Raw genomic sequence first — 22,753 nt, 5'->3', positions numbered from 1 at the left:
GTGAGTTTTAATGAGCAAAGACGTGTTTGCGAGTGAAAAGAGCACAAAAAAAGTCTTACCAAATTGGCGAAGGTCAAAACAAAAGTGTTCTAATTAGTTGTCTCCGTCACACTGCTGCGACAAAGCCGGCGTGCGGCACAGGCTCCCCCTAGCGTCCAATCACGTGAGCGACAGAGCAGGGCCTTTGTTTTGACACGTGACTCGAATGGTTCGCTCTGTTTGGATTTCCTGTAAACAAATTCGCAATTGTTTTTTTTACATGTATAGATTAACTTCATTTTGGCGGAAGTGCTCGGCGTAAATCATTGTTTCAAAAGCAGGAGGAAGTGCATCATCACCATATTTTCTCACAACAAAACATTTCAAATGAAGCCTTTTTACACGGAATAACTAAACTAATAAATAAGGCAGTCATGTGAGTTGATTTCGTCGAAAAGCACCAAGCACGTTTAACACGCTTGGTGGCCGATTGGCTTTTACTTTGAAAGGTCGCGGCGGAAACGCTGCGCTTATGAAGAGCGTGCTGGCAGGAGGCCACACGGGAGCATCCCTGAGCTGACGTCTCTTGTCCGCACCATTTGGCCTTTCGTCGTCGAGCTTCCGAATGTGACCAGGAGACGACGTTAAATCTTCCCCATCTTCCCTTACATTTATTTTTTGGGTGTGGTTTGCTCTTTCTGGACATTTAACCGGCGCTTATTGTTCTTCTTGCTGCGCGGCGTGTGATGGCCGACGGCATCCTCAGCATCAGGACCAGATTGGGAGGGCCGAGAGCGCTCGGACCAGCGACGTCAGTGCAACGCCATTGAACAAGGAGGTTAGATAACAAGAGAAAAATGAAAAGGAAAATGGTTTCATATTTCCATCCATCCATCCATACATTCAAAGCATCCAATCATTTTTCTGAAGGCACTTTAGCGAAGGGGCTTACGTAAGCAGAAAGACGTTGTTGTAAAAGGATGGTCGAAGCATTCCGTCCGACCAGTAGAAGCTCGCTCTGGTAGACAACAAATAATATGGTTTAGAAAAAGTTGAAGTATTAACAGTCATATTTAGTGATACTGAATTAGAATTTTTATTTAAAAAATGGAATCGTGTTTTTCTTTGTTTGTTTTTATATTCAGTTTAAATTAAATAAAAATGAATAGTGTGAGTAGAGGTTATGAAATGTGTGTAGTATATGATTGTATTTATTTATATATATTTATATTTATATTTATATTTATATATATATATATATATATATATATATATATATATATATAAAAATATAAATATATATAAATAAATAAAATCATATACTACACACATTTCATATATATACATATATATATATATATATATATATATAAGCAATGTTTTAGTTTTATAGTCTTGGTATGGTATGTAAATAAAGCTTAAAAAAATTGCCTGCTTTCTTCAGGGAGAGCGACCTTTAACCTTTCAGCACCATCCGCCAATCGCGTGACGAGATGTCAAAACGCTCACCGGCGTGACAGCGCGCCGGAGGGAGGGGCCACCTTGACCCGCGCGGATGATGTCGGACGAGGCCGGCGACACCTGTGGCCGCCATGGCGACACTAACGGGATGTCGCGGCTGGGCGCCGACGCCCTGGAGAAGGCCCGGCTGGAACTCAACGAAAATCCTGACACGCTACACCGCGACATCCAGCAGGTACGGGTGGGCGAGCTGGTCCGGGCCGGTCCGGGCCGGTCCGGGACGGGCCCCGCCTCACGCGTCTTCTCTTGCGCCACAGGTGCGCGACATGATCGTGACGCGACCGGACGTCGGCTTCCTGCGAACGGACGACGACTTCATCCTGCGCTTCCTGCGAGCGCGCAAGTTCGACCCGCCGGAGACCTTCCGCCTGCTGGCCCAGTACTTCCAGTTCCGCCAGCAGAACCTGGACATGTTCCAAAGCTTCAAGGTGGGTGGGATGGCCCCTTCCAAAACAAACCCAAGGGGCAACTGGACTTAGTAGCCAGATGCATTGTGGGCGCAGGTGGACGACCCGGGCATCAAGCGGGCCCTGACGGACGGCTTCCCGGGCGTCCTGGAGACGCCGGACCAGCACGGGCGCAAGATCCTCATCCTCTTTGCCTCCAACTGGGACCAGACCAGGTAGCGTGGAGTCGGTCGGGCGAGGCCGCCGCCGCCGCCAGGACGGCAATACCTAAAAACTTTGGCTGGGCGTGCAGGAACTCCTTCACGGACATCCTGCGGGCCATCCTGCTCTCTCTGGAGGTCCTGATCGAGAAACCCGAGTCTCAGATCCACGGCTTCGTGCTGATCATCGACTGGAGCGACTTCTCCTTCAAGCAGGCCTCCAAGCTCACGCCCAACATCCTCAAGTTGGCCATCGAGGGCCTGCAGGTCCGAATCGAGGAGTTTCCGTCCTTGCCCAATGTCACGGCAAACTCCAGAGCTCTCCGAGGAGAATCCTGCGTCGGGGAGCCATTTTGGCTCCGTCTGACGTCCCCTAAAGGTCGTCTCTTTCCTCAGGACAGTTTCCCGGCGCGCTTCGGCGGCATCCATTTCGTCAACCAGCCGTGGTACATTCACGCCATGTTCACCATCATCAAGCCCTTCCTCAAAGACAAGACCAGGAAGCGGGTGAGGCCGAGGGGCGTGGCCACGGGCCACGGGCCACCAGCCGGCTGAGCGATTCCCTCCTTTCCTTTCCTTTCCTTTCCTCAGATCTTCCTCCACGGCAACAACCTGAACTCGCTGCACCAGCTGATCGGGCCCGAGTGCCTGCCGTCCGAGTTCGGGGGCACGCTGCCTCCGTACGACATGGGCACGTGGGCGCGCACGCTGCTGGGCCCCGACTACATGGACGAGGCCGAGTACACGCTGACCTACGATGCGCTGCGAGTGCGGGACAACGGCAGCGCCGACGACAAGGAGCTGATGAAAAGGTGCGGGCTCTCGCCGTGGCACTCTTTGCCGTCCGACACGGAACGGAAGGTCCGAGCTGTCGTCGGTGACGGCGGCTTCCGCCCCTCAGGTCCCAGTCGGCGGTCCATCCCGGCACGCTGCGGCAGACGGAGCGGGACACCAGCACGCCGCTATTGGCCCTGGACTGAAGGCGCTCGCTCCTTGCGGTGGCTAGCAGGGCTGAACTTTGACCCGCAATTTCTGTTTCTGAGCCCGTCATCAACACGCCTCCTTTGCGCTTTTGCCCAGGTCCCAGGAAGTGGAACTCTTCGTCCCATCGTCCACGCGCATCCGTCTGGGCCCAAAAAAAGTTCTACCTTGGTGCCACTCTTTTTCTGTTGCATTTTTTTCCACGTAGTATTGTGCTGTCGACACACGCCGAATGCCACTGAAGAGAACGATTGTTTTTCTGGAATCCCAGCTACTCTAAGATTGTAAAGTTCATGTATTGTCGCGCCGCAAGGAGGCGGGAAGATTGGATTTTCCCCGCTCCTTTTGCGGCGCCGTCCGCATCAGGGCTACACTCTTTTCACGTATTTGCGTCAGAATGTAAAGCAGTAAACACATACACCTCCTTCGATGGCAATCCGTCTCTCTTCATTCTAGGCTTTGTCCGCCAATAGAATCGGCTCACTCTCGTCTTCCCGGGGGTCCGGCGGCTTCGGTGGGGGGGCGTCTTGGCCAGAGGAAGAACAAAGCCATTTCTTGCGTTCCCGTGGCCAAAATCAGCCAGAGAGGCTTCCAAGAAAAGCCCGGTGATTTTCCACGGTGGTTTTTAATAAAAATAGACTCTTAAAAGAAGATTGGGGCGATTGTACAAAAGGTGAGAAAGTGTCGGCCTCCGTCCCACTAGATGGCGCCGAGCGTGCGGCGCTGCTGGGCCGTCAGCTGCGGGTGCCACACGTCCACGATGAAGACGAGACGGAAGGAAGCGGCGTCCTGCCACACCTCGTGCTCGAAGGAGTCGTCGAAGATCAACACTTTGCCCTCCTCCCACGTCCTGCCGAGCCAAAGCCCCGCCCCCCATCAACTCTTTGCTTTCTCTGGCCCCGCCCTCGGACGTCGAGCGTACCTGCTGCTGTCGGTGCATCTGATTCGGCATCCTTCTCGGGGGACCACCAGGCCCAGGTGCATCCTCAGGCGGCAGTTGGTGGGCCCCGTGTGGGGCCACACGTGGGTGCCGGGCTGCATCGCCGAGAACTTGATCTGTGGAGTGGCCATGGGGTTAGGATTGGGAAAAACCACGGGGTCGCCCCCCCTGTTAGGCACCCACCTGGCCTCTCTTGCAACCCGTGGCTTCGGGGAATTTTTCCAGCAGCGCGCAAGTCTTTGGAACCGCCTGGCAGGAAGTGCTGGATTTCTTGCCTGTGGAGAGATGCATTTTTTTGGGTGGAGCGCGGCGGGAGGGGAGGAGGAGGAGGAGGAGGAGCCAAGACCTTGCTGCCAGAGCGTGTACTGCCCCCACTCTCCCTTCTCCCTCAGGTTCTCCTCCTCGGGGACAAAGTGACCCGTCTGGCGGTCCATCACGGCCAGGGCCTCGTCCCGGATGCTCTCCCAGTTCCTCTCCAGCGCCTGGACGCACACACACACACACACACACACACACACACACACACACGCCGTCGGGTTCCCGGGCGGGATTTGGGATCCGGGCCGGCCCGTACCTCCACCAGAAGGGTGTAGCCCGTCTCTTCGGGGGTCCACCAGGGCTGCGCCTTGAGCCCGTCCACGTTGTAGAGCGAGCGTTGCCACACGGACGCAAAGTGGCCTCGCTCGTGGCCTAGCCGGTACCAGTGGTACGCCTGGAAAGACGGGGACGGGCGGTGAGCGGTTAACGCGACGGGGGCGGGGTTAGGCTAGGCGGTAGCCATCGCCACCAGGAGGTGGGAGGACTCACGCTCTGATCCCCCATTCTCTGCAGGGCGTCTCCCAGGTGGAAGTAGAAGCGGCCGTCGTCCGTGCCGGGTTCTCCGGACTCCAGCCCTTCCTGGTGGGGCCCACGGGTCGGCCATGTTGGGCGATTGCGTCCGGTGGAGGCCACGATTGCGTCCATGGCTGGCTTACCTTCAGGTACGGGATGCTCTCCGCGATCTTGTTCTCCGACTTGAGGATGAAGCCGTAGTGGACTTTGGCAAAGCCGTTGGCGGGGGCCGCCGCCAGGACCTGCGGATGGCGCCGTTGAGACGGTGGAGAACCGACGGCCGAGGGCGGGCGGTCGGGCCTCACCTCCTCGTAGACCTTCTTGGCGCTTTTGTTGTCCCCCAGCAGCAGGAAGGCCACCCCCAAATCGTTCTTCGGGCTCACGTCATCCGGGAAGATTTGCACCAAGCGCTCCAGCGTGGTCACGGCGCCCCGCGTGCGGCCTGACGCGCGTCCACGTGGGGAAAATTGGCGGAGCTGGGGCGCCGGCGTTCGCCGACGCACTTACCCAGGAACTGCTGACGCTCGGCTCTCCTCGCCAGCGCCGCTCTGACCAGGTCGGGGGCGGCGTCGGGAAGCTCGGCGGCGTCCCGGTAGCTGGCGACGGCCTTCAGCAGCATGTCGTTGCTGCGCCGCTTCTCGGCCAGGTCGTCTTCCGCCTACGGAGAGATAAAAGACGGAGGAGCGGCGGCGGATCCTCCACGACTGCGCGGACGGCGCACCTGCGCACCTGCGCTTGGCCGTAGCGAGCGCGGGGGCTCAGTGGATGCTGGCGGACCAGGGCCTCGAAGCTCTTCAGGGCCGCCTCCAGTTTGCCCTGAAAGGTGACGGCAAATTCTAAGTGCCGAGGAAGGCAGGAAAGGAATCCGGCCCGCGCTAGCACGTTAGCCGCTAAGCCTCCCGCACTTTCTTGCGAAGCTTCTCGGCGGCGTCCAGGTCCGCCTTGATGCTTCTGTCCAACTTGTTGAGCAGCTTGGCTTTCTTCTTCTTCGGGGTCTTTGTCTGCGCTTCAACGGCTTCGGAGCGCTTCTCCGCCGTGGTTTGTGACGCTAGCGCAACCAAGAGAGATCTTTTGTTCATTGAACGCCATGGAATGCTTTGTGATGTTGACCAGGCAGCTCGCTTTTAGTGTGTTCTCTTGGTCCAAATGAAGTGAGGTCATGGGTCACGTGGTGGTCCGAGCACTCACCCGCGGATCCGGTTTCAGCTTCAGATGGACGCTCCACCTCCATTTGGGATTCTAACACATTAAACGCACGTTCAGGCAACGAAAAAAGCCGTATTAGAAACAAAGTGTACCTTGTTCTCGGGTCAACTTGGAGCTGGTGACTTCTCTTGCAGATTCCACTTGGACGGCAAGAAAGACGCGAGCGGAGGTCAACATTGGAGAAAGGCCACGTGGCCGCCGCATTCTCCGGACGTCTTACCCACGGAGCTCCGAGACGAAGACTCCGCCTCCACCGAAACTGCCGGGCCAAAACATTTGAAACGTGCCCACCACCTTACGCTCTCCTCCCGCCTTCTCTCTCACCTCCGCTCGTGTCGATGGCGTCGGCGTCGCGGGCTGAAAGAAGGCCGATCGGTGACGGAGGGTAGAAAAACAACAACAACAAAAACAAGTCGAAAATACCTTGGAGATGCTCGACCTCCTCCCGAGGATCGTCGGCCACAAAGTCTTCTTCCACAAAGGCGGGCAGGGGAACGGCGGCTGGAGGAAGACCGGGGGGGCGGGGTCACATTTGACGGAGGGAAGAAACGGCGAGATCTCAGGAGGCGGAATCTACCTTGGATCTCTGAGTCCAGGTCCGACTCCGCGTCCGACACTGACAAGAGTTCAACGGAATGACAATCAAGTGCAAAAGGTCGCAGGCCGAATCTAACGAATGGTTTGACTGCTCGATTTCTTTTCAATATTAAATTAGAAAAATCTCCACGTTTCAATCAATCAACGATCGCCCGGGCCTAGTGACGGAAAGACACACTTGTTGTCGAGTCCTCTGTTGTCCCCGCTGACTCCTCCCCCTGGGAACGCTGCGCGGCTCCGCCATCGGTGGCCTGTTTTCCATGCGTTTCTACAAGGTGGAACGTGCGGAATGGAGTTTGGATCGACTGGTGGGTGTTGACCTCCAATCCACTTTGACTGACCCCCCCACTCAAAATAATTGCCAAAAATGAATCAGTTGTTAATGAAGAAAATACAGGGAGGGCTAGAACATTTCCCATTGGCCACCAAAATGGATTGGAGGTCTCTCGCCGCCACAATTGGACGTTAGATTTTTGCACTTGCCACCTCGACTTCGACTCAATTCACCTGCTTTTTCTTCTGGCGTCTTCGGTGGGGCGGGCTCTTCTTTCAGGCCTAACGAGTGGTCAAAACACAAAGTGATCACATGAGCGTTCCACAGTTGTCGCCTCATTTGTCGTGTGTGTGTGGAAGAAGCATTCACAGTCAGTGTAAAAGAACACTACAATCTGTCCATCCGTCCGTCCATTTTTTTCCCCGTCTTGTATTGCCGCGATATAATAACTTGACACGGGGCTGCCGTCATTTCCACTTTTATTTGACATTCGTCACATCAAAGGCAACGGCGCACAATTCACACCAGAAAACGTCAAAAGCGACGCAAGTGCGGTCCCGATCCGAGAATGGAACGAGTTGCCTGGGGAAGGGCCATTGTCGGGAAGACAAAGGGCGGCCATTTTGTGCCGGTCCGGGGACAAAAAGCCCACCGCGTGGCTCAGCCGCATTCACTTCTTCCTCATAACTGGCGGCGTTTTGTCGGCGAGCTTCTCCCGGCGAACCTCGGCGCGCTCGGCCTGCGCCTTTTCGCGAGCGGCTTTTTCGCGGGAGAGCCGCAGCGCTAGCTCCCTCTCCTTCTCCCTCTCCTTTTCCTTCTCCTTTTCCCTGGCCGCCTTCTCCTGCGCCAGTCGCGCTCTCTCTCTGGCCAGGCGTTCTTTGTCGGCCGCGTCGCGCCGTGCCATGTCGGCTCTTCTCTCCTCCGAGCGAGCGTCCGCCTCCTTCCTTTGCGCCAGGCTATCGTTCGCGGCCGGGGGGCGCTTTCTCTCCTCCCTGTCGTCCTCCTCCTCCCGGCTTTCCCCGTCGGCCTCGTCCCGTTCCTGGGCGGAGCGTTCGCGCTCCAGCTTCTCCAGCCGTTCCCGATCTTGGGCGGCTTTGCTTTCCAAAGCCAGTCGCTCTCGCTCCAACCTCTCTTTCTCGGCCCTTTCCTTTTGGGCGGCGGCGGCGGCCTTCTCGGCGGCGGCGACCTTCTCGGCCTCCGCCCTCTCTCTCTCGGCCCTTTCCTTTTCCCTGGCGACCTTCTCCCGCTCCGCCCTCTCCTTCTCGGCCTGGGACTTCTCCCTCTGGAGCTTCTCCCACGCCAAGTTCTCTCTCTCGGCCTCCGCCTTGGTCTTGTCCACCTCCAAGCGCTCCTTCTCCAGGCCGAGGCGCTCCTTTTCCAGCCGGAGTCGTTCCCGGGCGAGCTCCAGGTTCTCCACCTGGACGCGCCGGGCCGCCTCCTGGCCTCGCTCGTCCTGGGCCAGGAGGGTCTGGATCTCGGACAACGCCACGCGAGCGATCCTCCGGGCCTCCGTCAACTCCTGCGCGTGGCCCAGTTCTTCTCGCAGGACGGAGCGCAAGACCTCGTCCCGGACGGGAACCCCTGCGGTCGAGGGAAGGGTGACGGTCGGCGGGTGGGTGGCTCGCTCGGCCGGAGCTAGAGTTATTAGCACCGTTGCACCCGTACCGTCACAATGAGAATTTGGTCAAAAATATCCATTTGTTTCCCCTAATGAAATAACATGAGCTCCAAAAGCTCGCTATTGACGTGGGTATTGGTGCAACGCCAGTTAGTCGACCAGCCACGGGGCTTCCGCTAAGTTCTAGCCTTAGCGTTCGCCGCACATGCGCGTTGGTACCTGGGGTGGCGTTCTTGCTCCAAAGGCCTTCTTCCGGAATCTCTTCTGAGACGGGAGAGGAAATAAGACAAAGACGTCCAAAATGTGCTCAAGAGGACTTCTCCACTCTACCTTCATGGAGCTCCGCCTCTTCGGTGTCTCGGTCCAATCGTCGGAGCGCTTGACACACACGGCCAATGTTCAGAGACTCAAAGCGCACGGGTAGCTCATGCTAATGGTTAGCACTGGTTTAAAGAGCAAACATCAGGCTCACGCAGGGGAACTTGGCTTTTACCAATTGATTTGGACGTTGCCGTCAAATCTGTGCCGTTGCGGCTAAATTAGCTCTGAAACGTTTTCTGTCTCGACTATTGCGACGGACCGCGTTGACATGCGTCTATCGCTAGTGGACGTCTGAATTGGGGTGGTGAATATTTTTGTTCATTCCTACGGGTCGTGGCTTTCCGTTTTAGTTCCACACGGACAAAAGACAAAACCCGAGTTGGCGTAGCATGCACATGTTAGCCGTTGGGCAATTGACGCATCTGCTGTCCAATCCGATTTGTTCTCCGCTCAATCAAGGGGCAAAGGTCAAAACATGCAGGCATTAGATCAGACCAGTCCAACTCCACTCAGGGCACGCGGCCACGTTAGTGCACGTTAGCGCACGTTAGCACACAATAACGCCAAACAGGCTAAGGTTGGCTAGCCACTCAAGCCAGGCGACGTGCGCCGCCATCTACCTCTCCTGTAGGCTTGTTTCCCGCGAGGACCTTTGAACTTCCCGTCATCTGCGGCGACAAATGTCAGAGAGCCCCAATCAGTGGGCGCCGACCAAAGCCCTTTTGGATTTTGGAGCCCTAGCTGCGTCGCATTTAGCGTAAAAAGCGTGCCCGCAAAGCAACACTTGGGCATTTACGAGCGGCGGGAGCAAAGCGGACTCGCCGAAACGTCGCCAAAAGTCCGATTCGCCGAAAGCGAAAGGAAGCCAGCGTTTACGGAGAGCCTTTATTCACTCCGTCCCCTTTGGAGGCGGGTGGAGGAAGTTGACCAACGACAGAACGACGCCAACGTCGTCGCGAGCGAGCCCGTAGAGGGCGGCCTTCTGGAGCTAAGGGTTTGGCGCCACCTATTGGTGGCTGCGCCAGTAGGGGGAAGCCTTCAGCCTTCAGTAGCGCATTTGTCCCTCTATTGGTTCTGGAGGTCCAGTATGACCCCTTTGACCTCCACGTCATCCAGGTAAGAAGCGCCATCGCGCTGGCGCGTCCTGGCTCCTCCCTCTTGCTCGCCATCTTCTTCATCTTCCTCCTCCTCCTCCTCCACATCCTGCTCTCGCTCTAGCGGCGCGCCGACAACGTCATGGAGGAAGGTGAAGAAGCCATACATCCAATCAGAGCCTTCCTCTGCCAAAATATTTACAACCTCCTCAAGAGACTGGCTTGGCTCGCTAGCGTCGCCACCTTTGCTCAAGCCTGGCGAGAGAAAGAGAGGAGAAGAAGAAGAAGGAGGAGGAGGAGGAGGAGGAGGAGGCGGTAGGGTGGGTGGGGTTACGATGGCAAAGGAGGGATGGATGGAAGGATGCAACTTCATTTGAAAAGAAGACACCACACAAGGAAGGTGTGACGATGGAGGGAAGAGAAAGACAAGAGGGTTAACGTCGTCCACCCACGACCTTCAAAGCCAGCGATCGGACTTCCGATCGTCGTCGACGAGCGGCTCCGCCCACAAGCCAACTCAAAGTGGAGCAACGCCAATGCTAGAAAACGGACGGACGGACGGACGGATGGACTCTTTCGTTTCACCATTTCAAGCAGAGATTGTTCCGCGCCATGCTAACGTAGAGTAGGCCTGGCCGGTCGGGCCATGTAGCATCGCTCTAGTTTCATTGCAAATGATTCAAAAGTCAATTCACTCCAATTGATTTTCATCTTATAGAAAACATGTGTCAAAGTGGCGGCCCGGGGGCCAAATCTGGCCCGGCGCATCATTTTGTGTGGCCCAGGAGAGTAAATGATGAGTGCCGACTTTCTGTTTTAGGATCAAATTCAAATGAAGAGTATAGATGTATATTAAATGTCCTGATTTTCCCCCTTTTTAATCAATCATTGTCATTTTTTATCATTTTTTTCTGTGTTTTTAGTTCAAAAATCATTTTGTAAAATCTAAAAATATATATAAAAAGCTCAAATAAACATTGTTTTAGATCTATAAAAAGCGGAATATTCAGGGCTTTTAATCCTGTTCTTTTAATCCACTTATTAAAAAAATATCTAAATATTATATCTAAAATGGTCTGGCCCACATGAAATCGAGTTGACGTTAATGCGGCCCGCGAACCAACCCGAGTTTGACACCCTTGTTATAGAACAAAGAATTGTGCGTTTGCTAACTATTTGGAGGCCACATCTGCCATAAAGCAACCGAAAGGAAATGAGAAAAGACTTGCCCAGCAGAACTTTGGCATCCTCGGCGTCAAAGTCGCCGTCTCCGTCCGCGTCGTACGCCGACAGCTTTCCTGCGCCGTGGTCACAGAACAGAAAAAAAATAACGAACAAAGTGTCACAAAGGCCTACATTTTCCCCTGAAAATGTCCACCATTCATTCCATTGGGCTGACGGACTTCCAACTCACAACAATGGCCAAGGGGAAACAAAATGGCAGACGGCGCTCTGGCCTGACCTTTGACGCGTGGCCAGAGTGAATGAAGATGAAAATGGAAATGGGGAGGGGCTTCAGAGGGAGTAAAAAAAACAAAGGGGGAGTGGCAAAATGAATTTGACACACGTGGTACCTTGTAAAACTTGGGTAAAGTTTGCGCGAAAGTCCCGAGCTCTGGCTGCGTGCGGACAAGAAAACGACAAGAACATTTTCCGGCCTATCCGACGCAGGTAAAAAGCATCGCACCCGGGCCGCCAAAGAGGCCGAGCGCGTCCCACGTCCGTCCCACTCACCCATGACGCCGTCGTAGTCCACGATGTCAAAATAGACGACGGCCACGGAGCTCCAGACGCCCAAAAGCGCCAGCACGGCGAACCAGGTGAAGAGAGAATACTTGACGGCGGTCCCCGCGGCGCCCCCTGGCGGCTTCCCCACGCTCTTGCTTTCCGACGAAGGCGGCGGTGGAGACGGCTTGCCATCTGAAGACAAGAGTTTTTATGATGAGTAGCTTTTTTAAAAGAAAAAACATTGCTTCATAATATGTATCCTTAATAAACTACAAATAAAACAATATATATCCTGAAAATCAATAAGTCAAATGAAACCAGCACTTATTAGCAACAGTGAGAAGCGAATTGTACGGCTTCTCTTTGTCCACGGGTGTCATGTTGCGCATTAACGTTGTTTTTATTTCAAGCCTCAGAGGTCCAAGCTAAAGCCAGCGCATTTTAGCACGGCGCTTTGGGGGACAGCTGTCGCTCGGCCCAGAGTTTCCGAGGCCGTGAGCGTGCAAACGCCACGGCGCTCCCGGCGTTCCAGGAGCCAACTCCTCCGTTCCGTCGCCTCCGAGCAAGCCGGGGAAGCGGCGCAAGGAAGGTCGCTTGGGGTCAAAGCTTACGTCCCGTCTACCTGTCTGGCAGAGGTCGTCGTCCATGGCCTCCAGGTGGACGACGGGCTCCTCCTCCTGGGTTTCTAGGGCCTCCTGGGTGCCCTGGAACTCCTCCTCCTCCTCCCCCGAGGAGGCGCCGTAAGCACGGTAGCGCTGCATGGAGCCGATCTCACTGGCAAACTAGCGGCGGGCGCAGCCGACCTCGCCAGCGAACTAGCGGCGCGAATTGCGCCAAAAGCCAGGGGACCCGGAGCGCCGCCTCCTCGCCGACCAATTGCGAAGCCCGCAACCCGATCCCCGCTATTCTTAGAGCCGACAAACATAGGGGCGCTCGCCGCCGCCGCGGCCTTTGTCAAATGCCACAAAGGGCGACATCGGGCCGTCAACCTTGACCCGCTTTTGTCGGAAGTTGAAACGGCAAAAAGTGAGCTCAAAGCAAATAAGGAAACAGCTTTGGAGACTGCTCTTTACGAATTTATTTTTTGTCATTTTCAGTTGTCTTGACGCAACTGCAGACCGGTCCACGGTACCACCAGTGCGACCTATGGATGCTTGGCCAACAGCTTTACGCTGATTAAAGCGCCCCCTGCCGGCCAAACTGTAAACCGCGTCATTTCCATTTCCACTGGTGGAATGCTCATAGACATCCAAAATGTCAATCGTTAAATATTGTTCTGGCGATTTATATCGTCATATCGCACAGCACTCGTGTTTGCCTTATTTTGATGAAGAGCAGGGTGACCCAATGAACATTGAGATTTACGAACAAAGGACACGAGTAAGGTAACAACTCGCATCTACCTGTCTGGCAGGCGGACTTGGATTCTCCGAGGACCGTCGCTCTTCAAATTTTTGTGGACATTGGCATGGTGCTCAATTGAGTAAACTTAGCGTTTGTTATTAATGTTTAACAAGTCATACTGACTTCTGTGGAATAAACGGGGAAAGGGGTCGAGGGGTCACGAACGCAGCGCCCGCCCGCCACTGGCAATGAATGGCTGTGAATGCTCATGTTCTTGCGCCATTGACGGACATACATATTCAATTTTGACAGGACTTGCATTTTTTACCATTCGTGTCGAGGCAACTCTCATGCTCAGCCAATCAGAACCCAGTTTCAATATCTAACATGAATACAGTACACTTGGCCAAACTCGGTACACTGATTTTTTTAAAAGCTTTGGATAAATGAATGGTTTCCTGTTCATGAATGTATATTTATATGACCCATGGATGTCGTTTGTAACTGTGCTAGCTTAAATAGGGGTTATAGCATGCAAATTATACACGTCACTCCTGTGAGTGACTTGCTCATTTGATCAAATACAATTGGAAAATGTTGACGTTTTTAACTTGTTCTCACAGAGAGAGAGGCAACTTAAACACCGCGTTCCAAGTGTTGAAGTCTCATAAAAGTAATAATGAAATATGCGTGCCAAAAAAAGTGCCGATGCTATTAAGTTTAAGATGAATGTTTGTTTCCGGTCGAGATGGATGGAGCTTTCAGTCCGGACGGGGCTTTAAAACGCCGCAAACACGTGAAAGCGATTAAAAAAATCACGACTCGAGCGTCAAACGACATTGTCTTATTATACTTATTCCTACTTGTATTTCAACATTGACCACAAAGTGAAAAGGAGAAGGGTATGGGAAACAAGACATGGCTGACATTCCCGGCCGGGCTCAGACTCAAACGCTAGTAAAACGGTACACGAACCTTTTTTCGGATGCGTTTTAGGACTTTTCTTCGGAGCCATTGCGTCGTAATTTCCCCCCGGAGACTTTTATCTTGGCACCAGCAGCAGGCAAGCTACGCTATCGGCGAATTTGACGGATAGCGTGGATATTTTTGCTCGTGGACAGGAGAAAGGATGAGGAGAGCTAGCTTGAGTACCAGCGACGCTCCATCGACCAGTCACTGCGGTTTGCCAATCGCTCAACCAATCCGTGGCCCGGAACAGCCGGAAAGGCGGAAGTAAGTGCGCAGCCGCCAAGATTTGAGCCAATGACACGCCTTGACACTTGGTCGCTAGCCAACATGTTGAAAAAGACGAAGACTTGCGTCAACAATTACAAAGTTCCTCATGTTAAGACTTTAATGAACCGTGATCGAGACAATTGCCCCGAAGTGAATCACTGCCCCGAGCCGCTGTGCTATAGCTCCCCTGGTGGACAAAGCTAGGACTTGCACACTTAAAGTTGACGATTGAAGCTTGCGTCAGTGTTGTGGTCTCTGAATATGTTTTCCAACCCATTTTTGTAACACGACAATGCCACACCATCTCGTAAGTGGCTCTTACCAGATGAGGTAGAATAATGTGCTATATTTTTTAATTAAGTACTGTGCCACTTTGGATTGCGTTCCCACCGAGTGAGCCGGTGTTGTTGTGGTCTGGTGAAATGGTGATTCGCCGACAAGTCTGTGACGCAGTTTAGACACGCCTCTGTGCTCCATTCGCCCTCATTCCATTCGGATTCCATAAGGACGGCTCCAGTACACTTTACTCGTTCCTTTACGACACTTTTAGCCTTCGTAACCTCGTAATAATCGTCCTTTAAACTTAGGTTAGCTTGTCACGCTCCGCTAAGATCGTTTCTCCGTCTCCCGACTTGCTCTTTTGGTCGCCGGCCCACTTTAGCTTCACCCTTTAGCCGCTTAGCATCTGAGCTAGCCACACACTTAGCCCCGTCGCATCTAAGCTAGCCACCTTGCTCGCAGTCGAATCGCACATTGAATCATGAATCAAAGTGGAGTGACTGCCGAAACGCCCAAGGTGAGGCTTTCTATGTCTACTTTCTTGTTTTTGCTTAAGGTCAAAGAGATCCGTTCGTCTGATCGCCTGAAAAACTTGATTTAGACTTGAACAAACTGGAGCCAATATGGCACCCGGCCTGTGACGTAGAAGTCATTTATAGGTTTGCTTCAGCCAACAGTTAGGGCCTGTTTCTATCACCATTCCCAAAACATGATTTTAAAAGATTATAGTTGGCAATATTAATAATAATTTTAAAATGAGAACATATTCTTCCCTCCTAATTAGCTATATTTAATCCTAGAAATGGTTTTTTTTGTGAATTCCATTCCATGTTCCATCCCTTCAGAGCCCGTGGGGCGTGACGGCGCCGGCCGCGTCGACGTGCTCGTTGGCGGACGTGATGAGCGAGCAGCTGGCCAGGCAGCTGCTGGAAGAAGACCACGACGACTTTGGTGACGAGTCGGTGGCTCGGATGTACGTACGCACGCTCGCCCGTGCTCGGACACCAGTTAACCGCCGACGTGTTTTTTTTTTCAGGGCCGGCGACACGGCCAGCGACCTGATGCTGGCCGAGGTGCTCCAGATGCAGTACGACCGAGAGTTCGACCATCAGCTGCGACGAGAAGAGAGGAAGTTCAATGGAGATAGCAAAGGTCTGTGTGCGTGTTTAACCCCCCCCTAAAAAAAAAACAAAGTTTCCCTCCCTCGTGTAGTGTCCATCTCGTTTGAGAACTACCGCACGGTTCACCCTTACGAGGACAGTGACAGCTCGGAGGACGAAGTGGACTGGCAGGACACGCCGCGTGACCCCTACAGGGCCGGTAAGGCTTTTCCCGTTCGTCCGTCTGTCCATGCCCTAACAAAGTGGCGGCCTGGGGGCCAAATCTGGCCCGCCGCATCATTTTTTGTGGCCCGGGAAAGTCAATCATGACCGCCGACTTTCTGTTTTAGGATCAAATTAAAATGAAGAGTATAAATGTGTATTCAATTTCCTGATGTTCCCCCTTTTAAATCAATCATTGTCATTTTTTAATCAATTTTTTTCAGTTTTTAGTTCAAAAATCATTTTGTAAAATCTAAAAATATATTTAAAAAAGCTAAAGTTCTTTAAATCCTGTAAAATATTTAAAAAAGGTAAATTAAACATTGTTTAAGATCTATAAAAAACGGAATATTCAGGGGTTTTAATCCATTTATTTAAAAAAAATCTCAATATTCTATCTAAAATGGTCCGGCCCACGTGAAATCAAGTTGACGTTAAAGCGGCCCGCGAACCAACCCGAGTCTGACCCCCCTGCCCTAACGTGTTTTGCGGCGCCAGCCAAGCCCCAGACGACGCCCAGGCGAGGTTTCGCCGGGAAAGGCAAAAACATCACCACCAAACACGACCCGGAGACGTGCGGCCGGAAGAACACGGCGCGCATGGAAAACGTGAGCCCTCCCTCGTCGGCCGCCGCCTCCGTCTTTTTCCCGGGCGCCTCCTTAGCGGCGACGCCCGCTTTCAGTTCGCTCCCGAGGTGCATGTGGGCGACGGGCTGGGGATGGACCTCAAGCTGTCCAATCCGGTCTTCAACTCGCTCAAGCGGCACTGCGCCAGCGAGCAGCGGCGAAGCGCCCGGCTGCACGAGAAGAAGGAGCACTCCACCGCCGTGAGTCCCTCGCCGTCGTCGGCCGGCGTGAAATGGCGCTCACCCGACTGCCCCGCCAGGAGCAAGCGGTGGACCCCCGCACGCGTCTGCTCATGTACAAGATGGTCAACGCCGGCGTGCTGGAGAGCATCAACGGCTGCGTCAGCACCGGCAAAGAGTCGGTGGTCTTCCACGCCAACGGAGGAAGGTGAGTGGCTCGCCGAAATGACGAAACGCCCGCCCACCCGCTCGGCGCTCTGCAGCCTGGACGAGAAGGCGCTCCCGGACGAGGTGGTCCTGAAAGTGTTCAAGACCACCCTGAATGAGTTCAAGAACCGAGACCGCTACATCAAAGACGACTACCGCTTCGTGGACCGCTTCACCAAACTCAACCCGCGCAAGATCATCCGCTTGTGGGCCGAGAAGGAGATGCACAACCTGGCCAGGTGGGCGCCGTCGCGGTGGCCGCCACAAAATGGGAAGCCCCGACCATCTCCGACAATTGGGCCCCAAAATGTTTAGGATGAAGAAGGCGGGTCTTCCGTGTCCCGACGTCCTTCTGCTGAGGAAGCACATCCTGGTCATGTCTTTCATCGGACGGGATCACGTCCCCGCCCCCAAACTGAAAGACGCCGTCCTGAGCGACGAGGAGAGCCGGGACGCCTTCCGGCAGGTTCTGCACGTACGTGATGACGTGGCGCGTCGACGCGGCGCTGGCTGGCTCGCTCACTTTCTGGCTTTTGCGCAGTTGATGAAGACGCTGTTTGGCGAGTGCCATCTGGTCCACGCCGACCTGAGCGAGTACAACATGCTGTGGCACCGGCAAAAGGTAAGCCAGGTTGGGCTCGGGGCCCCGCCCCGCCCCCTTTGGCTCATCTTCTCTCTTCAGGTGTGGTTGATCGACGTGAGCCAGTCGGTGGAGCCCACTCACCCCCACGGCCTGGAGTTCCTCTTCCGCGACTGCCGGAACGTCTCCACGGTAACGCAAGCGCGCGTCGGCGCCCTGGTCTCGGAGAACCCGGCGGCTCAGCGCTCTTTTTGTTGTCGTCGTCGTCGTAGTTCTTCCAGAAACGAGGCGTGAGCGAGGCGCCGGGCGCCTTTGAGCTTTTCAACGCCGTGACGGGATTGGACCTTCCCGTGGGGGACGAGGACGAGGCCGAGTTTTTCGCCCAGGTAATTTAAAACGGAACGGCCGTGGACGAGCCGGTGTTCAAATCTTGGCGCCTGGATTTGCAGATCGTGGCCTTGGAGAAGAGAAACGAGGACCACGTGCAGCGGCGGGGAAAGAAAAGTTATGCGGCGGCCGAGGAGGAGGAGGAAGATGACGACGACGAAGAGGAGGAGGAGGACGCCGACCCTCCCTTGCAAGCCGACGTTCACGATTAGCGTCCGCTCGTAGACCCGCCCTGGCTTCTGATCTGTCGCCCCTCGGACGGCGAAGCGGCCTCGCCCGCTCCCGCTTTGATCCAGGCCGGCTCCCCGCTGCCGTGGCGCCCGAATTGGACGCGCACTCGCGTCTCTCGGAGCCCAACCACGAGCGAGAACCTCATTTTGCCAGACGGGACGAGTGCCCGTCCTTGTCCTTGCCAAGCAAAATAAAAGATCCTTTTAAAAGGTTGTGTTTTTTTTGGGGAATAGACAAGACGGCGCCGGGTAAGATCGGTCGCTTTATTAAATATTTCCGAGCAGGATTTCCTGCACGGTGAGCCTTTTTTTGGGGGGCGGGAATAGAAAACGTCACATTTGCAATCAATCACGTACAAAGTTGACCAAATAGGATTTGGATTTGTTTTTGGCGAATCTCTCTCTCTCTCTATATACGTATATACACGGACGCAAACGCAGTGGTTACGTGAGCTACGGGATAAAAAGAAAAAACCTTCAATGGAACAGATGGAAATTCCTGATGGCGCGAGCTAGGGGTGCTTGAGCGCGTTGATGTGCGCGCAGATCTTGAGGGCGGGGCCCAGTTTGAGGTTCATGCCGCTCATCAGGTGCTCCTCGGTCAGCAGCAGCAAGGCCTGCCCGTCAATCTCCTGGAGGCGGAACGCCGACGACACCTCGCCGCAGCCTGGGGGACAAAAGGAGGCGGTCGGTCGCCGTTTGGTTTCGCCATTCACTCGGCGAGGAGGAAAGACGCCTGCCTGGCAGCTGCCGGACGAACGCCGTCACTTGCTCCACGCTCCACTGCGAGGGGTCCGTCTCCACGGCGCCGGCGGACGGCGGGCTCTCCGTGACCGCCGCTCGGTCCTCCATCTCCTCCACAGCTTGGTCCTCCTCACCGTTCCCGTCCCCCGGCGGCGCCGCCTTTTGCCGCTTCTCTCGACGTCCGGCGCTCCAGAGGTCTCGGGGCTGAGCGGGCAAACGACAAAGTGGCGTGCTTGGCTCGGCTGCAAAAAAAAAAACAATCCCACGCCACCGTCTTCGGTCCCCGCCGACCGCTTACCAGTCGGAGCAGGAGCGGCTTCCCGGGCACGGGTCGCGCCCGGCGGAGGACGGGCGCCGTCTCGTCCCCGCGCCCGGCGCTCAGCGCTCGCAGGCGCTTGGTGAGGCGGACGTTGAACCTGGCGGCGGCGAGCGCACGCCGTCAAGCCCCGCCCCGGGTCCCGACGGGAGAGGCGTCTCTCACCCGCGAGCGCAGGAGGTGGAGCAGAAGCGTTTGGAGCGCATGAAATTGTGGGCGTGGCCCCTCTTGCCGCAGAACTGGCAGCGCAGGACGCCTCGCCCTCGCCGGGCGCCGCCTGAAAGTCAGACCACGTGCAAAGTCCGCCCGCACGCGCCAGAAGAACCCGACGGCGCCCTCGAGATCTCACGTCGTCCGGGGTCCTCGGCGCTGTCCCGCGAGCGGGGGGAATGTTCCGAAGGTTCGGGGCCCGCCGTCGCCGGGCCGCGACTCCCGTTGACTCGCGGCGGCGACGCGGCCGCCTCGGGGGGCAAGAGCAGCGACGAGCGGTTGACCTGAAACGGAAAGAAAAAAAATGGACGCCGATCTAGCGTCGGCCGTGGCGTTCGCCTACGTACGGGAAAGGGCGCCAGTCCTTCCTGGATGACGAAACCTTCCACCAGGTGAGTCAGGACGCGGCCACCAGGGGGCCAGGCCGGCGGCTCCCGAGACCCGCCCGCCGGCCCCTCCTGGTCCTCGGAGGATACCCGCCGTAGACTGAGGTTGAGGGCCGCGGAAGGGGACGGGGGCGGAGACGACGGGCCGGACGAGGCTGAAAAGTAGTGGTCTTACTCAACTCCACCGGTGAACTGAAACTTGAGATTTTGTCGCTACAAAATGGTGGACCCACCTGAGTGGTTGTCGGACAGCGCGGACACGGGGCCGTGGACGCCGTGGACGTCGCGGCCAAGGGGCTCCTCTTCCTCCCGAATGGTCTTTTGTTCCGGAGCCTCCGGCACCACGCGGCAAACCTCCGGGGTCGGCGCTCGATGGGCTTCCGGGAGCGGCTCCCCGGAAAGCGTACGGCACGCCGGCCCGCTTCCGGCGCCCGACGCCACCTCCTCTGCGTCTCCGCCGCCGGACGTCACCTCGTCCGGGTGTCTCGCTCGGTCCGGCGGCTCGCGCCGCCCTTCTTCCGCCGCGTCCGTGGGCCGCCGCTCCGGGAGGGCGGCGCCCGCCTGCAGAGTTCCCCGCGTGGCGTCATTTCGGGCGCCGGTTTCCGATGGAGCCGGGGGGAGGAGGGGAGGCGCTTCCCGCGCGCCGAGGGGCGGGACGCTCGAGGCCGGCGCGACGATCCTCGGCCGCGCCGACGCCGACGGCTCCGGGGGCCGGAGGACGGCGGGCGCCCACGGGGGCGCCCGCGGGGCCGCCGGCTGAAGTTTGGGTCGGAGGGGGAGCGCTCGCACCGGCGAGTACAGCGCTGTCGCCAAAAACAACGACAACCATTGGCTCAATAACAAAGAGGACATTTACAGTACTGTCAATGCACAGAGCGCCGTATCCAGCGCTTAGTCAATTTGTCAAATGAGATACAAACGGGACTTACTTGGGGGAGGCACCGATAGGTGGCGAAGCGGCGCCGTGCGGATCTCGGCCCTGGGACGGGGTCGCAGCGGCGGGAAGAGCGCCGCCTGCGGGCGGCACGGCTGGGGCGGGACCGAGGCGGGGGGCTTCGGACGCAGCGAGGGGGGGCCCCCGCCCGCTGGCGCCGCGTTCTGCCACGGGCGGAAAAAGAACACGCGTGAGCGTCTGCGGGCCAGAAACGGCGGGCGGGCGAGCGAGAGAGTGGGCGGGGCTCACCTGAGCCGAGGCGGAAAGGGGGGAGGGGGGAGAGCAGGAGGAGGCGGGGCCGCTCCGCATAGCAGAGGTGAGAATCAGCTGCAAGCGCAAAAGCGGTGTCAACAAAGTGCCAGCGTGCTTCCACCTGCCCCAAAAAATGAATCGAGAAAGAAAAGAGAGAGAGAGAGGAGGAAGGGGGGAAAGGGGGGGGGAGCCGGAAGCCCCAAGTCCCACCGGCGCCGTCTCCGTGGCGACGCCGACATCCCCACGGACGCCCGCGTGTGTTTACCATCTGAGCTCGGAGCAGCACCTGCTCTTGGCCCGCCCCCTTGAGCACTTTTCCCAGGAGCAAGGCCTGCTGGGAGGCGCTCTGACTCTGAGGGTTCCGATTGGTCGGCTGGGGTTGCGACACCTGCTCGGGGGAAAAGGAGGAAGCCTTATTCGGAGGGGGAAAAGGGACCACGTTTACTCCTTTTTTAGCGGCATTTGGCGGCTCACCTGTCTTCCGGGTGGGCTAGCGGGCGTGTGGAAGGGCGTGATGGTGTTGGAGCCGGGCACGGGCAAGCTCCTCGCGCTCCCGTTGGTCAGCGTGGCGGTGGCCAAAGAGGAGGAGGGAGAGCCGGGCAGGACGGGCCGGGCGTAAGCGTGAAGGGCCGGGGAACTCAGCTTAGGGGGTGTTCCCGGGACGGGAACGGACGAAGTCCTGGACGCCACCGCCTTGGGCGCGGGGGTCAGAGGGGGCGGCGGCGAGGCCGTGACGGGCGTCGGCGGGGGAGCCGGCGAGAGCGCCGGCTGAGGCGTGAGTCGCGGAGGCGCCGGGGGCAGGGGGGAGGCGCCGACTCCCGACGGGCCGGAGCCCGGAGCGACTCTGGACGGCGCCGTCTCCTTGTCCATCCTTCGGCCTGTGGCGCTTCAACAGACTGAACCCAAAAACAAACAAAAAAAAGGTTGTACAAAGTGACCACTCAACTCATTGGCCGCGACGCACGGCCGAAGGAAGCAAAGAAGGCTGGCCGGCGGCGAAACGGGAACATTCCATGCGAGCTAGCCAAATAGATTTAACAACTATCCACGTCGATGGCATCAGTGCGTGGCGAGAAATCTAGAGTGACGGGCACTATCAGTGCAGTATCGACATGCTTCCACTAGGTGGCAAAAGTCCAGATGGAACCTGCCCTACCTGCCGCTGGACTTTTTGGAGCCATTCGCAGCCGATGTCAAATAGGATGTCGCCAAACACTTAGCGAGCAGGTGCGCGGCCATTCACAAACACACCAAGTAAACCCCCGCAAACGCCACGTTCCGATTCGGACGCCACTGTGACAAATACGCGCTCGCGTCCACCGGCGACAAATAAAAAGGCGAATGAAGGAATAAAAAGCCAAGAGAGGCAAGGCAGGCCTCGGCTAGCCGTACGTCAAGCTAGCCGCGCCAAGCAAGCATGCTAACTAAGCAAGTGTCAGCCAGCCCCGTTGCGTTCGGCGGCGGCTTCTTACCTCCCCTGGTCGGCGTAACGCGGAGGCCCGCTCCATCCGCCGCTCTGCGCGTTACGCGGAGCATTTTCGCCGCGACGCCGGGCTCTCGAAGCGGAGCGAAGATAGAGAGAGAGAGACAGGCGGCCCGGCTGCCTCGGTACCGGTGACACACACGACTCCGGTGGACTCAAGAGTCGCTGCTGTCAGAAGTGACTTGGTCGTCACTGCCGCGCGCAACGAGAACGGCAGGAAGGCGGCGACTCCGCCTTCAGCCTGGGTGGGGACGTCAACGGGGCCGCCATATTGCATGTGGCGCTGCGGTCGCTCCTAAGGAGTCTTACCGGTCCAGATCAACCCCAAAAGACATTCAAAC

General features: G+C 56.4%; 4 protein-coding genes across 9 annotated transcripts; 2 read left to right on the top strand and 2 right to left on the bottom strand.

The window, feature by feature from the left end:
- Positions 1–521: 521 nt before the first annotated feature.
- Positions 522–3,516, top strand: LOC144092002 (clavesin-1-like). The gene is made up of 8 exons (XM_077624739.1): positions 522–817; positions 1,424–1,675; positions 1,758–1,928; positions 2,004–2,122; positions 2,200–2,374; positions 2,504–2,614; positions 2,699–2,919; positions 3,009–3,516. Exons 2-8 carry the CDS (start codon positions 1,535–1,537, stop codon positions 3,085–3,087), a joined length of 1,017 nt encoding a protein of 338 aa, XP_077480865.1. The 5' UTR covers positions 522–817; positions 1,424–1,534; the 3' UTR covers positions 3,088–3,516.
- A 178-nt stretch (positions 3,517–3,694) lies between these two features.
- Positions 3,695–13,543, bottom strand: unm_hu7910 (un-named hu7910). 5 transcript variants are annotated; one of them, XM_077624733.1, is made up of 23 exons: positions 12,320–12,518; positions 11,704–11,889; positions 11,544–11,588; positions 11,199–11,267; positions 7,170–7,217; positions 6,841–6,930; positions 6,643–6,681; positions 6,489–6,566; positions 6,390–6,422; positions 6,286–6,324; positions 6,158–6,205; positions 6,048–6,098; positions 5,765–5,907; positions 5,589–5,675; positions 5,367–5,517; positions 5,165–5,301; positions 5,003–5,101; positions 4,836–4,925; positions 4,603–4,740; positions 4,375–4,510; positions 4,212–4,303; positions 4,011–4,144; positions 3,695–3,938 (listed from the first exon to the last, which is right to left on the bottom strand). In XM_077624733.1, exons 1-23 carry the CDS (start codon positions 12,456–12,458, stop codon positions 3,788–3,790), a joined length of 2,223 nt encoding a protein of 740 aa, XP_077480859.1. In that variant the 5' UTR covers positions 12,459–12,518; the 3' UTR covers positions 3,695–3,787. The 5 variants fall into 5 exon arrangements, with proteins under 5 accessions (XP_077480859.1, XP_077480860.1, XP_077480862.1 ...); XM_077624734.1 differs by lacking the exons at positions 3,695–3,938; positions 4,011–4,144; positions 4,212–4,303; ... (14 more) ...; positions 6,841–6,930; positions 7,170–7,217 and adding exons at positions 7,399–8,517; positions 8,774–8,818; positions 8,885–8,932; positions 9,496–9,543 and having other exon boundaries at positions 12,320–13,543; XM_077624736.1 differs by lacking the exons at positions 3,695–3,938; positions 4,011–4,144; positions 4,212–4,303; ... (14 more) ...; positions 6,841–6,930; positions 7,170–7,217 and adding exons at positions 7,399–8,517; positions 8,774–8,818; positions 9,496–9,543 and having other exon boundaries at positions 12,320–12,585.
- Positions 13,544–14,701: 1,158 nt separating this feature from the next.
- On the top strand, positions 14,702–18,297 carry riok3 (RIO kinase 3 (yeast)). Its single transcript, XM_077624738.1, has 13 exons — positions 14,702–15,073; positions 15,402–15,529; positions 15,593–15,708; positions 15,769–15,876; positions 16,377–16,486; positions 16,561–16,704; positions 16,764–16,891; positions 16,947–17,129; positions 17,206–17,365; positions 17,432–17,512; positions 17,573–17,662; positions 17,743–17,856; positions 17,920–18,297. Exons 1-13 carry the CDS (start codon positions 15,038–15,040, stop codon positions 18,067–18,069), a joined length of 1,548 nt encoding a protein of 515 aa, XP_077480864.1. The 5' UTR covers positions 14,702–15,037; the 3' UTR covers positions 18,070–18,297.
- A 40-nt stretch (positions 18,298–18,337) lies between these two features.
- Positions 18,338–22,664, bottom strand: LOC144091999 (uncharacterized). 2 transcript variants are annotated; one of them, XM_077624730.1, is made up of 12 exons: positions 22,402–22,664; positions 21,404–21,825; positions 21,195–21,317; positions 20,927–21,004; positions 20,673–20,841; positions 19,977–20,546; positions 19,705–19,898; positions 19,497–19,641; positions 19,313–19,424; positions 19,130–19,247; positions 18,828–19,035; positions 18,338–18,754 (listed from the first exon to the last, which is right to left on the bottom strand). In XM_077624730.1, the coding sequence occupies exons 2-12, from the start codon at positions 21,797–21,799 to the stop codon at positions 18,600–18,602; spliced, it is 2,268 nt and encodes a 755-aa protein (XP_077480856.1). In that variant the 5' UTR covers positions 21,800–21,825; positions 22,402–22,664; the 3' UTR covers positions 18,338–18,599. The 2 variants fall into 2 exon arrangements, with proteins under 2 accessions (XP_077480856.1, XP_077480857.1); XM_077624731.1 differs by lacking the exon at positions 20,927–21,004 and having other exon boundaries at positions 22,402–22,663.
- Between the last annotated feature and the right edge of the window lie 89 nt (positions 22,665–22,753).

The sequence above is a fragment of the Stigmatopora argus genome, chromosome 17 (assembly GCF_051989625.1).
Source record: "Stigmatopora argus isolate UIUO_Sarg chromosome 17, RoL_Sarg_1.0, whole genome shotgun sequence".
Classification (NCBI taxonomy): Eukaryota; Metazoa; Chordata; class Actinopteri; order Syngnathiformes; family Syngnathidae; genus Stigmatopora; species Stigmatopora argus.
This window is presented reverse-complemented; position numbering and strand designations above follow the sequence as displayed.